Below are 12,500 nucleotides of genomic sequence, written 5' to 3'. Positions count from 1 at the left end.
TGAATGATTAAGATAAGTGGACAGAATAAGGGGAGGAAGAAAAGTTAAGGGAAAGGAGAAGAAAAGACCATGCAAGATTAGTTGAGGTGAGAGCTGAGGACAAGGTAGGGGTGTTCCCCTTCATTAGGCCTGAGTCCCCTTCTTCTAAACCCCCCATGACAACAAAGAGCGAGTGATTGGGGGTCATGTGCTTAGCCAGCAAGGAGTCTATCAGTAGGCCCTAGTGACCGCTACTGGTTTCCCCATACCTTGAACCTGTGGGAAAATCTGTTTTTCTTTCTAATGCTATTGATATCGATGTTATTATTGATATTATAATTATCAAATTGTTATTAAAATCTTGGCAACATTAAAGAATGAAATAATACAAAAACTCCAATCATCTGTAAATACACTAAATGAACTTATATTAAAGTATGCATGGCATATATTCTTGCCATCAATGCCAACTTTCCTTGAATTATTCATTAACATTGTGTTGCATCAATGGACCTTTTCATTTTTCATTTTTCTTTTTTTTCTTAAGCTTTTGTTAAGAAAAATGCAATTTCTTTGGAGAAACAAGGCAAATTTTGATCTGATACCAGGAAAAATAAAAATTCATTTGACACATAGTTATATTTAATGATAAATTTAACTGATACTGTATCACATTTGTTCAAATTTTGCCTGAGTCATCGATCAGCATTACGACAACTACAGATTAATCAAAAATAATAAAGATATTCAGAAAATCTTGAAAGAGTTTACAATCGAAATAATTTTTTCTGAGAAAGGCCTCAAATCCTTACAAAAAATCCATGGAAAAGTGTTATACATTCCCCAAAATGAAGGTTTGGTAAAGACCCCCTTAATCATCTTAACAATTTTTTTTTCAGACTTTCTGTTCTGACCATTAATATTTCTCTAACGTACAAAACCTGTTTACACTTTATTACTTTCTGAGATCAGGGAGCTCAATCCTGTGACCAAATCACACTGACTTCTAATAACCATTTATCACATTAAAGGCATAATCTTCACCAACCTTCACTTGTGGCTTTGTAATCAGCATACAAATAATACTTGAGACTAATCAGTAACAGAAAATTGGGAGTGGTTACCTAGTAATCTTACCCCAATGTGTACTCAAAATAATACCTGATAATCACACTTCTCAGCTTCACCTGTTCCAGGCCTCCTCACGTGACATTATTTCCTACTGATTAACACAATACTTTACATACATAACAATATAATTCAATTTATAATATGTTTATTGTGTTAAAAAATAATCTGTATTTATGGGATGAGCTACACAATCAAGCAGGAATAGTAGTTTGTTCATATTCTACATTGGACATATTTTGGTTGTAGCACAAAGCTGAGCCATCTTTCACAGACTTTTAAGATATTCTATCTCAAAACGATAATAATCTCTTAACAATGTGAAGCTTAATTCAAGAAGAAATTACCATTAATAAATTTCAAATCATTCTGCAAAGCACCTTCAAACCACCGGGGTAAAATACAAATTCTGCAGTCAGAATGAGAATTTCAGATGTGAATGCATTTGGTACAATGTTTTTTTCTATGAATAGAAGTAAAAGAAAAAAGAGAGAGAGAGAGAGAGAGAGAGAGAGAGAGAGAGAGAGAGAGAGAGAGAGAGAGAGAGAGAGAGAGAGAGAGAGAGAGAGAGAGAGAGAAGCGAGAATGCACTTTATACATGTAAGAGAGAGAGTGAGAGAGAGAGAGAGAGAGAGTGTGTGTGTGTGTGTGTGTGTGTGTGTGTGTGTGTGTGTGTGTGTGTGTGTGTGTGTGTGTGTGTGTGTGTGTGTGTGTGTGTGTGTGTGTGTGTGTGTGTGAGAGAGAGAGAGAGAGAGAGAGAGAGAGAGAGAGAGAGAGAGAGAGAGAGAGAGAGAGAGAGAGAGAGAGAGAGAGAGTGAGTGAGTGAGTGAGTGCGTGTGTGTGTGTACTATATGCAAGTATAATATAACCATTGAAATGAAATTAGATCCAGGATTTGATCTGGTGCCCAAATTAAATATGAATTGTTAATTCTTGACTTAACTAAATTATCAAAAATCACATTCTCATGGGATGTAGGTTAAAGTAATGTACACTGACTAATAAGCAACATATAAGTCAAGCACAATACTATATCATTGGTATTGCTAGTGCAAACCTATAGTTAGATCTAAGGAATCCAGGAGTGATGCAAAATAAAAAATAGGTAACAGCACTGCAAAAATACAATAATAAAAAAAAGAACAAAATATTAGTAATAAAAAGGTGGGGGTGAGATGTACAACTTAAAGAGTATTCAGTGGTATCAGTGAGCTTCAATGGTTGTGGAAGAAGGGGTGGTCTAGATAGGTGAAAAAATTTTCCCATCAGTGTATAGATCTTGTCTTCAGCCTTATTAGACCCATAATTTATGTCAGAAGAATACATGAAGCTTCCATGTTGGTCACTTGCAGAAGGGGAGAAGGGGTGGCTCACGTGTTGCGGATTTTCCCGGGCACATAGTTTTTGTCAATGACGGGCTCTTGAATGAACATGTGTAGGCACTTTTCATTCTGTGCAAGAGGATGTCCTGCTACTCTGTAAGGCACATGGAGGGTGGTTAGTAATGATATCTCTTACCATTAACAAATTAACCAAATTATAAGAACTACTGCAAGCAGGCTTTATCATCATGCTTGGGTTACAGGTTAAATAATATAAATCAGCTGTAAGCATTAATCCCCACAAACTTTCAACTTAATTTGTAAAACTCCTTAAGACTCCATACAGAAATTGGACAGTCACGAAGTGGGTCTATTCGCTGCTGTCAATTACATACATGCACACTAATACGCACATAACATGCAAACACACTTGCTATCAAAGAAATGGATTACAAAATGTAGTAGTTATAATACTGATGTAACACAATACATACATTTTTCTACCTTTCTCTTGGCTTATATCTAAGAACAATGACACCCCAATTAGTAACATTTTTCAATAAAACTGTCTTTCCAAAATAAAATTATTATAAAAAGAACCTAACTACGAATATACCTTCTCTCTCTCTCTCTCTCTCTCTCTCTCTCTCTCTCTCTCTCTCTCTCTCTCTCTCTCTCTCTCTCTCTCTCTCTCTCTCTCTCTCTCTCTCTCTCTCTCTCTCTCTCTCTCTCTCTCTCTCTCTCTCTCTCTCTCTCTCTCTCTCTCTCTCTCTCTCTCTCTCTCTCTCTCTCTCTCTCTCTCTCTCTCTCTCTCTCTCTCTCTCTCTCTCTCTCTCTCTCTCTCTCTCTCTCTCTCTCTCTCTCTCTCTCTCTCTCTCTCTCTCTCTCTCTCTCTCTCTCTCTCTCTCTCTCTCTCTCTCTCTCTCTCTCTCTCTCTCTCTCTCTCTCTCTCTCTCTCTCTCTCTCTCTCTCTCTCTCTCTCTCTCTCTCTCTCTCTCTCTCTCTCTCTCTCTCTCTCTCTCTCTCTCTCTCTCTCTCTCTCTCTCTCTCTCTCTCTCTCTCTCTCTCTCTCTCTCTCTCTCTCTCTCTCTCTCTCTCTCTCTCTCTCTCTCTCTCTCTCTCTCTCTCTCTCTCTCTCTCTCTCTCTCTCTCTCTCTCTCTCTCTCTCTCTCTCTCTCTCTCTCTCTCTCTCTCTCTCTCTCTCTCTCTCTCTCTCTCTCTCTCTCTCTCTCTCTCTCTCTCTCTCTCTCTCTCTCTCTCTCTCTCTCTCTCTCTCTCTCTCTCTCTCTCTCTCTCTCTCTCTCTCTCTCTCTCTCTCTCTCTCTCTCTCTCTCTCTCTCTCTCTCTCTCTCTCTCTCTCTCTCTCTCTCTCTCTCTCTCTCTCTCTCTCTCTCTCTCTCTCTCTCTCTCTCTCTCTCTCTCTCTCTCTCTCTCTCTCTCTCTCTCTCTCTCTCTCTCTCTCTCTCTCTCTCTCTCTCTCTCTCTCTCTCTCTCTCTCTCTCTCTCTCTCTCTCTCTCTCTCTCTCTCTCTCTCTCTCTCTCTCTCTCTCTCTCTCTCTCTCTCTCTCTCTCTCTCTCTCTCTCTCTCTCTCTCTCTCTCTCTCTCTCTCTCTCTCTCTCTCTCTCTCTCTCTCTCTCTCTCTCTCTCTCTCTCTCTCTCTCTCTCTCTCTCTCTCTCTCTCTCTCTCTCTCTCTCTCTCTCTCTCTCTCTCTCTCTCTCTCTCTCTCTCTCTCTCTCTCTCTCTCTCTCTCTCTCTCTCTCTCTCTCTCTCTCTCTCTCTCTCTCTCTCTCTCTCTCTCTCTCTCTCTCTCTCTCTCTCTCTCTCTCTCTCTCTCTCTCTCTCTCTCTCTCTCTCTCTCTCTCTCTCTCTCTCTCTCTCTCTCTCTCTCTCTCTCTCTCTCTCTCTCTCTCTCTCTCTCTCTCTCTCTCTCTCTCTCTCTCTCTCTCTCTCTCTCTCTCTCTCTCTCTCTCTCTCTCTCTCTCTCTCTCTCTCTCTCTCTCTCTCTCTCTCTCTCTCTCTCTCTCTCTCTCTCTCTCTCTCTCTCTCTCTCTCTCTCTCTCTCTCTCTCTCTCTCTCTCTCTCTCTCTCTCTCTCTCTCTCTCTCTCTCTCTCTCTCTCTCTCTCTCTCTCTCTCTCTCTCTCTCTCTCTCTCTCTCTCTCTCTCTCTCTCTCTCTCTCTCTCTCTCTCTCTCTCTCTCTCTCTCTCTCTCTCTCTCTCTCTCTCTCTCTCTCTCTCTCTCTCTCTCTCTCTCTCTCTCTCTCTCTCTCTCTCTCTCTCTCTCTCTCTCTCTCTCTCTCTCTCTCTCTCTCTCTCTCTCTCTCTCTCTCTCTCTCTCTCTCTCTCTCTCTCTCTCTCTCTCTCTCTCTCTCTCTCTCTCTCTCTCTCTCTCTCTCTCTCTCTCTCTCTCTCTCTCTCTCTCTCTCTCTCTCTCTCTCTCTCTCTCTCTCTCTCTCTCTCTCTCTCTCTCTCTCTCTCTCTCTCTCTCTCTCTCTCTCTCTCTCTCTCTCTCTCTCTCTCTCTCTCTCTCTCTCTCTCTCTCTCTCTCTCTCTCTCTCTCTCTCTCTCTCTCTCTCTCTCTCTCTCTCTCTCTCTCTCTCTCTCTCTCTCTCTCTCTCTCTCTCTCTCTCTCTCTCTCTCTCTCTCTCTCTCTCTCTCTCTCTCTCTCTCTCTCTCTCTCTCTCTCTCTCTCTCTCTCTCTCTCTCTCTCTCTCTCTCTCTCTCTCTCTCTCTCTCTCTCTCTCTCTCTCTCTCTCTCTCTCTCTCTCTCTCTCTCTCTCTCTCTCTCTCTCTCTCTCTCTCTCTCTCTCTCTCTCTCTCTCTCTCTCTCTCTCTCTCTCTCTCTCTCTCTCTCTCTCTCTCTCTCTCTCTCTCTCTCTCTCTCTCTCTCTCTCTCTCTCTCTCTCTCTCTCTCTCTCTCTCTCTCTCTCTCTCTCTCTCTCTCTCTCTCTCTCTCTCTCTCTCTCTCTCTCTCTCTCTCTCTCTCTCTCTCTCTCTCTCTCTCTCTCTCTCTCTCTCTCTCTCTCTCTCTCTCTCTCTCTCTCTCTCTCTCTCTCTCTCTCTCTCTCTCTCTCTCTCTCTCTCTCTCTCTCTCTCTCTCTCTCTCTCTCTCTCTCTCTCTCTCTCTCTCTCTCTCTCTCTCTCTCTCTCTCTCTCTCTCTCTCTCTCTCTCTCTCTCTCTCTCTCTCTCTCTCTCTCTCTCTCTCTCTCTCTCTCTCTCTCTCTCTCTCTCTCTCTCTCTCTCTCTCTCTCTCTCTCTCTCTCTCTCTCTCTCTCTCTCTCTCTCTCTCTCTCTCTCTCTCTCTCTCTCTCTCTCTCTCTCTCTCTCTCTCTCTCTCTCTCTCTCTCCTCTCTCCTCTCCCTCTCCCTCTCCCTCTCCCTCTCCCTCTCCCTCTCCCTCTCCCTCTCCCTCTCCCTCTCCCTCTCCCTCTCCCTCTCCCTCTCTCTCTCTCTCTCTCTCTCTCTCTCTCTCTCTCTCTCTCTCTCTCTCTCTCTCTCTCTCTCTCTCTCTCTCTCTCTCTCTCTCTCTCTCTCTCTCTCTCTCTCTCTCTCTCTCTCTCTCTCTCTCTCTCTCTCTCTCTCTCTCTCTCTCTCTCTCTCTCTCTCTCTCTCTCTCTCTCTCTCTCTCTCTCTCTCTCTCTCTCTCTCTCTCTCTCTCTCTCTCTCTCTCTCTCTCTCTCTCTCTCTCTCTCTCTCTCTCTCTCTCTCTCTCTCTCTCTCTCTCTCTCTCTCTCTCTCTCTCTCTCTCTCTCTCTCTCTCTCTCTCTCTCTCTCTCTCTCTCTCTCTCTCTCTCTCTCTCTCTCTCTCTCTCTCTCTCTCTCTCTCTCTCTCTCTCTCTCTCTCTCTCTCTCTCTCTCTCTCTCTCTCTCTCTCTCTCTCTCTCTCTCTCTCTCTCTCTCTCTCTCTCTCTCTCTCTCTCTCTCTCTCTCTCTCTCTCTCTCTCTCTCTCTCTCTCTCTCTCTCTCTCTCTCTCTCTCTCTCTCTCTCTCTCTCTCTCTCTCTCTCTCTCTCTCTCTCTCTCTCTCTCTCTCTCTCTCTCTCTCTCTCTCTCTCTCTCTCTCTCTCTCTCTCTCTCTCTCTCTCTCTCTCTCTCTCTCTCTCTCTCTCTCTCTCTCTCTCTCTCTCTCTCTCTCTCTCTCTCTCTCTCTCTCTCTCTCTCTCTCTCTCTCTCTCTCTCTCTCTCTCTCTCTCTCTCTCTCTCTCTCTCTCTCTCTCTCTCTCTCTCTCTCTCTCTCTCTCTCTCTCTCTCTCTCTCTCTCTCTCTCTCTCTCTCTCTCTCTCTCTCTCTCTCTCTCTCTCTCTCTCTCTCTCTCTCTCTCTCTCTCTCTCTCTCTCTCTCTCTCTCTCTCTCTCTCTCTCTCTCTCTCTCTCTCTCTCTCTCTCTCTCTCTCTCTCTCTCTCTCTCTCTCTCTCTCTCTCTCTCTCTCTCTCTCTCTCTCTCTCTCTCTCTCTCTCTCTCTCTCTCTCTCTCTCTCTCTCTCTCTCTCTCTCTCTCTCTCTCTCTCTCTCTCTCTCTCTCTCTCTCTCTCTCTCTCTCTCTCTCTCTCTCTCTCTCTCTCTCTCTCTCTCTCTCTCTCTCTCTCTCTCTCTCTCTCTCTCTCTCTCTCTCTCTCTCTCTCTCTCTCTCTCTCTCTCTCTCTCTCTCTCTCTCTCTCTCTCTCTCTCTCTCTCTCTCTCTCTCTCTCTCTCTCTCTCTCTCTCTCTCTCTCTCTCTCTCTCTCTCTCTCTCTCTCTCTCTCTCTCTCTCTCTCTCTCTCTCTCTCTCTCTCTCTCTCTCTCTCTCTCTCTCTCTCTCTCTCTCTCTCTCTCTCTCTCTCTCTCTCTCTCTCTCTCTCTCTCTCTCTCTCTCTCTCTCTCTCTCTCTCTCTCTCTCTCTCTCTCTCTCTCTCTCTCTCTCTCTCTCTCTCTCTCTCTCTCTCTCTCTCTCTCTCTCTCTCTCTCTCTCTCTCTCTCTCTCTCTCTCTCTCTCTCTCTCTCTCTCTCTCTCTCTCTCTCTCTCTCTCTCTCTCTCTCTCTCTCTCTCTCTCTCTCTCTCTCTCTCTCTCTCTCTCTCTCTCTCTCTCTCTCTCTCTCTCTCTCTCTCTCTCTCTCTCTCTCTCTCTCTCTCTCTCTCTCTCTCTCTCTCTCTCTCTCTCTCTCTCTCTCTCTCTCTCTCTCTCTCTCTCTCTCTCTCTCTCTCTCTCTCTCTCTCTCTCTCTCTCTCTCTCTCTCTCTCTCTCTCTCTCTCTCTCTCTCTCTCTCTCTCTCTCTCTCTCTCTCTCTCTCTCTCTCTCTCTCTCTCTCTCTCTCTCTCTCTCTCTCTCTCTCTCTCTCTCTCTCTCTCTCTCTCTCTCTCTCTCTCTCTCTCTCTCTCTCTCTCTCTCTCTCTCTCTCTCTCTCTCTCTCTCTCTCTCTCTCTCTCTCTCTCTCTCTCTCTCTCTCTCTCTCTCTCTCTCTCTCTCTCTCTCTCTCTCTCTCTCTCTCTCTCTCTCTCTCTCTCTCTCTCTCTCTCTCTCTCTCTCTCTCTCTCTCTCTCTCTCTCTCTCTCTCTCTCTCTCTCTCTCTCTCTCTCTCTCTCTCTCTCTCTCTCTCTCTCTCTCTCTCTCTCTCTCTCTCTCTCTCTCTCTCTCTCTCTCTCTCTCTCTCTCTCTCTCTCTCTCTCTCTCTCTCTCTCTCTCTCTCTCTCTCTCTCTCTCTCTCTCTCTCTCTCTCTCTCTCTCTCTCTCTCTCTCTCTCTCTCTCTCTCTCTCTCTCTCTCTCTCTCTCTCTCTCTCTCTCTCTCTCTCTCTCTCTCTCTCTCTCTCTCTCTCTCTCTCTCTCTCTCTCTCTCTCTCTCTCTCTCTCTCTCTCTCTCTCTCTCTCTCTCTCTCTCTCTCTCTCTCTCTCTCTCTCTCTCTCTCTCTCTCTCTCTCTCTCTCTCTCTCTCTCTCTCTCTCTCTCTCTCTCTCTCTCTCTCTCTCTCTCTCTCTCTCTCTCTCTCTCTCTCTCTCTCTCTCTCTCTCTCTCTCTCTCTCTCTCTCTCTCTCTCTCTCTCTCTCTCTCTCTCTCTCTCTCTCTCTCTCTCTCTCTCTCTCTCTCTCTCTCTCTCTCTCTCTCTCTCTCTCTCTCTCTCTCTCTCTCTCTCTCTCTCTCTCTCTCTCTCTCTCTCTCTCTCTCTCTCTCTCTCTCTCTCTCTCTCTCTCTCTCTCTCTCTCTCTCTCTCTCTCTCTCTCTCTCTCTCTCTCTCTCTCTCTCTCTCTCTCTCTCTCTCTCTCTCTCTCTCTCTCTCTCTCTCTCTCTCTCTCTCTCTCTCTCTCTCTCTCTCTCTCTCTCTCTCTCTCTCTCTCTCTCTCTCTCTCTCTCTCTCTCTCTCTCTCTCTCTCTCTCTCTCTCTCTCTCTCTCTCTCTCTCTCTCTCTCTCTCTCTCTCTCTCTCTCTCTCTCTCTCTCTCTCTCTCTCTCTCTCTCTCTCTCTCTCTCTCTCTCTCTCTCTCTCTCTCTCTCTCTCTCTCTCTCTCTCTCTCTCTCTCTCTCTCTCTCTCTCTCTCTCTCTCTCTCTCTCTCTCTCTCTCTCTCTCTCTCTCTCTCTCTCTCTCTCTCTCTCTCTCTCTCTCTCTCTCTCTCTCTCTCTCTCTCTCTCTCTCTCTCTCTCTCTCTCTCTCTCTCTCTCTCTCTCTCTCTCTCTCTCTCTCTCTCTCTCTCTCTCTCTCTCTCTCTCTCTCTCTCTCTCTCTCTCTCTCTCTCTCTCTCTCTCTCTCTCTCTCTCTCTCTCTCTCTCTCTCTCTCTCTCTCTCTCTCTCTCTCTCTCTCTCTCTCTCTCTCTCTCTCTCTCTCTCTCTCTCTCTCTCTCTCTCTCTCTCTCTCTCTCTCTCTCTCTCTCTCTCTCTCTCTCTCTCTCTCTCTCTCTCTCTCTCTCTCTCTCTCTCTCTCTCTCTCTCTCTCTCTCTCTCTCTCTCTCTCTCTCTCTCTCTCTCTCTCTCTCTCTCTCTCTCTCTCTCTCTCTCTCTCTCTCTCTCTCTCTCTCTCTCTCTCTCTCTCTCTCTCTCTCTCTCTCTCTCTCTCTCTCTCTCTCTCTCTCTCTCTCTCTCTCTCTCTCTCTCTCTCTCTCTCTCTCTCTCTCTCTCTCTCTCTCTCTCTCTCTCTCTCTCTCTCTCTCTCTCTCTCTCTCTCTCTCTCTCTCTCTCTCTCTCTCTCTCTCTCTCTCTCTCTCTCTCTCTCTCTCTCTCTCTCTCTCTCTCTCTCTCTCTCTCTCTCTCTCTCTCTCTCTCTCTCTCTCTCTCTCTCTCTCTCTCTCTCTCTCTCTCTCTCTCTCTCTCTCTCTCTCTCTCTCTCTCTCTCTCTCTCTCTCTCTCTCTCTCTCTCTCTCTCTCTCTCTCTCTCTCTCTCTCTCTCTCTCTCTCTCTCTCTCTCTCTCTCTCTCTCTCTCTCTCTCTCTCTCTCTCTCTCTCTCTCTCTCTCTCTCTCTCTCTCTCTCTCTCTCTCTCTCTCTCTCTCTCTCTCTCTCTCTCTCTCTCTCTCTCTCTCTCTCTCTCTCTCTCTCTCTCTCTCTCTCTCTCTCTCTCTCTCTCTCTCTCTCTCTCTCTCTCTCTCTCTCTCTCTCTCTCTCTCTCTCTCTCTCTCTCTCTCTCTCTCTCTCTCTCTCTCTCTCTCTCTCTCTCTCTCTCTCTCTCTCTCTCTCTCTCTCTCTCTCTCTCTCTCTCTCTCTCTCTCTCTCTCTCTCTCTCTCTCTCTCTCTCTCTCTCTCTCTCTCTCTCTCTCTCTCTCTCTCTCTCTCTCTCTCTCTCTCTCTCTCTCTCTCTCTCTCTCTCTCTCTCTCTCTCTCTCTCTCTCTCTCTCTCTCTCTCTCTCTCTCTCTCTCTCTCTCTCTCTCTCTCTCTCTCTCTCTCTCTCTCTCTCTCTCTCTCTCTCTCTCTCTCTCTCTCTCTCTCTCTCTCTCTCTCTCTCTCTCTCTCTCTCTCTCTCTCTCTCTCTCTCTCTCTCTCTCTCTCTCTCTCTCTCTCTCTCTCTCTCTCTCTCTCTCTCTCTCTCTCTCTCTCTCTCTCTCTCTCTCTCTCTCTCTCTCTCTCTCTCTCTCTCTCTCTCTCTCTCTCTCTCTCTCTCTCTCTCTCTCTCTCTCTCTCTCTCTCTCTCTCTCTCTCTCTCTCTCTCTCTCTCTCTCTCTCTCTCTCTCTCTCTCTCTCTCTCTCTCTCTCTCTCTCTCTCTCTCTCTCTCTCTCTCTCTCTCTCTCTCTCTCTCTCTCTCTCTCTCTCTCTCTCTCTCTCTCTCTCTCTCTCTCTCTCTCTCTCTCTCTCTCTCTCTCTCTCTCTCTCTCTCTCTCTCTCTCTCTCTCTCTCTCTCTCTCTCTCTCTCTCTCTCTCTCTCTCCTCTCTCCTCTCCCTCTCCCTCTCCCTCTCCCTCTCCCTCTCCCTCTCCCTCTCCCTCTCCTCTCCCTCTCCCTCTCCCTCCCTCTCCCTCTTTCACACTACCTCTCCCCTCACTCCCTCTCTCTCTACCTATCACATTACCTCCCCTCCCATTCTCTTCCTCTACCTTACCCCTCTACCTCTATTATATTTTCTCATCCATGCTCCCAATCTATCTCAAATGGAAGCTTAACTTGGTCCGCCCCTGAAAGTATTACTAGAAACAATCATATATTTGTTTCTCCTATACACCAAAACTACAAAAAAGTAACCTTTTATCAACCTTTTATTATATCAATCAACAAACAACATAAAACAAATATATCTAGTACCATCAAATTCATCTCCTTACGTGAGCTTGTGATACCCAAAGAATTTCTTAGTAAAGTGTAGCATTGCTTTTAGAGGAGTGCCCATCTCCTTCCCTTACACTATAAACATACTAAAGCAAGCTAATCTGTTTCCTGGAGAAAAATAAACAGCAAATAAAGATATAAACCACTTATACTGTGAATATCAACTCAAATATTTTACTAATACATGCCATTCAGGCAAGCAGAATCAACAAAACCTATTTATTTTACAATGGCAACAATAACACAATTATGTAATCAAGAATACAATCACAGATTGCAACAATACCTTTCACTCTGCTTAAAAGCTCAGTTTGTAGAAATTCCTTTAGCACTATCAATTCACTTAAATACTGTAGTATTCCAAGTACATAACTGTATATACATATATAAATATACATAAAGGTATTAGTTATACCATTTTTCTTAATAAATAAGAGCATGACTTGTTCCTAAAAGTGAATGTCTCAACCACAAAACTAGGGGAAAAAACTCTCTCTTTAACCAAACATAACAGACAAAAATTGCAATACATGACTTAAACACGAATCCACTCAAAGGTTAAAAATATCGCAGTGAAATGTACAGAAAAAAGAGAGCACTAAAGAAATCAACAAATACACAATATAAGGACCTTGGTTCTGGCCGAGAAACTGACACCCACAAGACGACAGCGTTACTAAATACTGCGGCCTACGTACCGAAAATAATGAATACGTATATCACTCATGGTCACTTAATACCCACGATAAAAGAACAGGAAGTGTCTTACGATACATAAACTAGTGCAGACACCCACTGACACGTACCCGCATCCGCACTTCATAGTCTGTGTATCTCTTATTGCCAACGCCGTGAGTGATAGGATTGACAACATCTATCTCTAAAAAGTTGGCAGGAGCTGCATAAGCATCATCCAAGGTCTGCTTCTTGGAGACGAGGCGGCGAGTGGAGTCGTTGGTCACGTCTGCCATGGTTAGTGGTCGCCTTCTGAACCTTCTGTGTCCACCTCTACGTTCCTCGGCCTCCCGTGTCCACCCACTGTCATGAATGCCATTGGGTGCATGAGGAAGTGAGTAGTGGAGAGAAACCAGGCGATTTCTCCCTTTTATTCACCTAATCGGGCTTAATAATGATAATTAGAAATGCTTTTTTCGTTTTTAAAACTAATTCGAATACATATTTATTGGTATATATAGCTATAAAGGACTCGTTTTTGGTTTATGAATGATATTTCTCCGTTACTGCTTTCTCTCCGTCTTGTGATTTGGAGAGGGCAGCACTTCCACCATCACAAAGATCTAGAGAACGAAACTTTTTTTCAGGGGAGACTTGGATATTTGCAGATTGTTTTTTT

General features: G+C 45.0%; 1 protein-coding gene across 1 annotated transcript; it reads right to left on the bottom strand.

Annotated features, from left to right (window-relative positions):
- Positions 1-2,169: 2,169 nt before the first annotated feature.
- LOC125030397 (sorting nexin-3-like) lies at positions 2,170-12,216 on the bottom strand. Its single transcript, XM_047620431.1, has 2 exons — positions 11,943-12,216; positions 2,170-2,620 (listed from the first exon to the last, which is right to left on the bottom strand). Exons 1-2 carry the CDS (start codon positions 12,115-12,117, stop codon positions 2,478-2,480), a joined length of 318 nt encoding a protein of 105 aa, XP_047476387.1. The 5' UTR covers positions 12,118-12,216; the 3' UTR covers positions 2,170-2,477.
- Positions 12,217-12,500: the final 284 nt, after the last annotated feature.

Source organism: Penaeus chinensis, chromosome 11 (assembly GCF_019202785.1).
Source record: "Penaeus chinensis breed Huanghai No. 1 chromosome 11, ASM1920278v2, whole genome shotgun sequence".
NCBI classification, from domain to species: Eukaryota; Metazoa; Arthropoda; class Malacostraca; order Decapoda; family Penaeidae; genus Penaeus; species Penaeus chinensis.
Note: the sequence above shows the minus strand (reverse complement) of the source record. Positions and strands in the feature narration are given on the sequence as shown.

Bases quoted from the DNA above. Each gene is read 5' to 3' on its own strand.
- LOC125030397 (XM_047620431.1), bottom strand. From the start codon at position 12,117: ATGGCAGACGTGACCAACGACTCCACTCGCCGCCTCGTCTCCAAGAAG. The intron at 2,621-11,942 runs GTGGGTGTCTGC...GTTAATGGTAAG, and splicing joins GCGGATGCGGGTACGTGTCA to AGATATCATTACTAACCACC.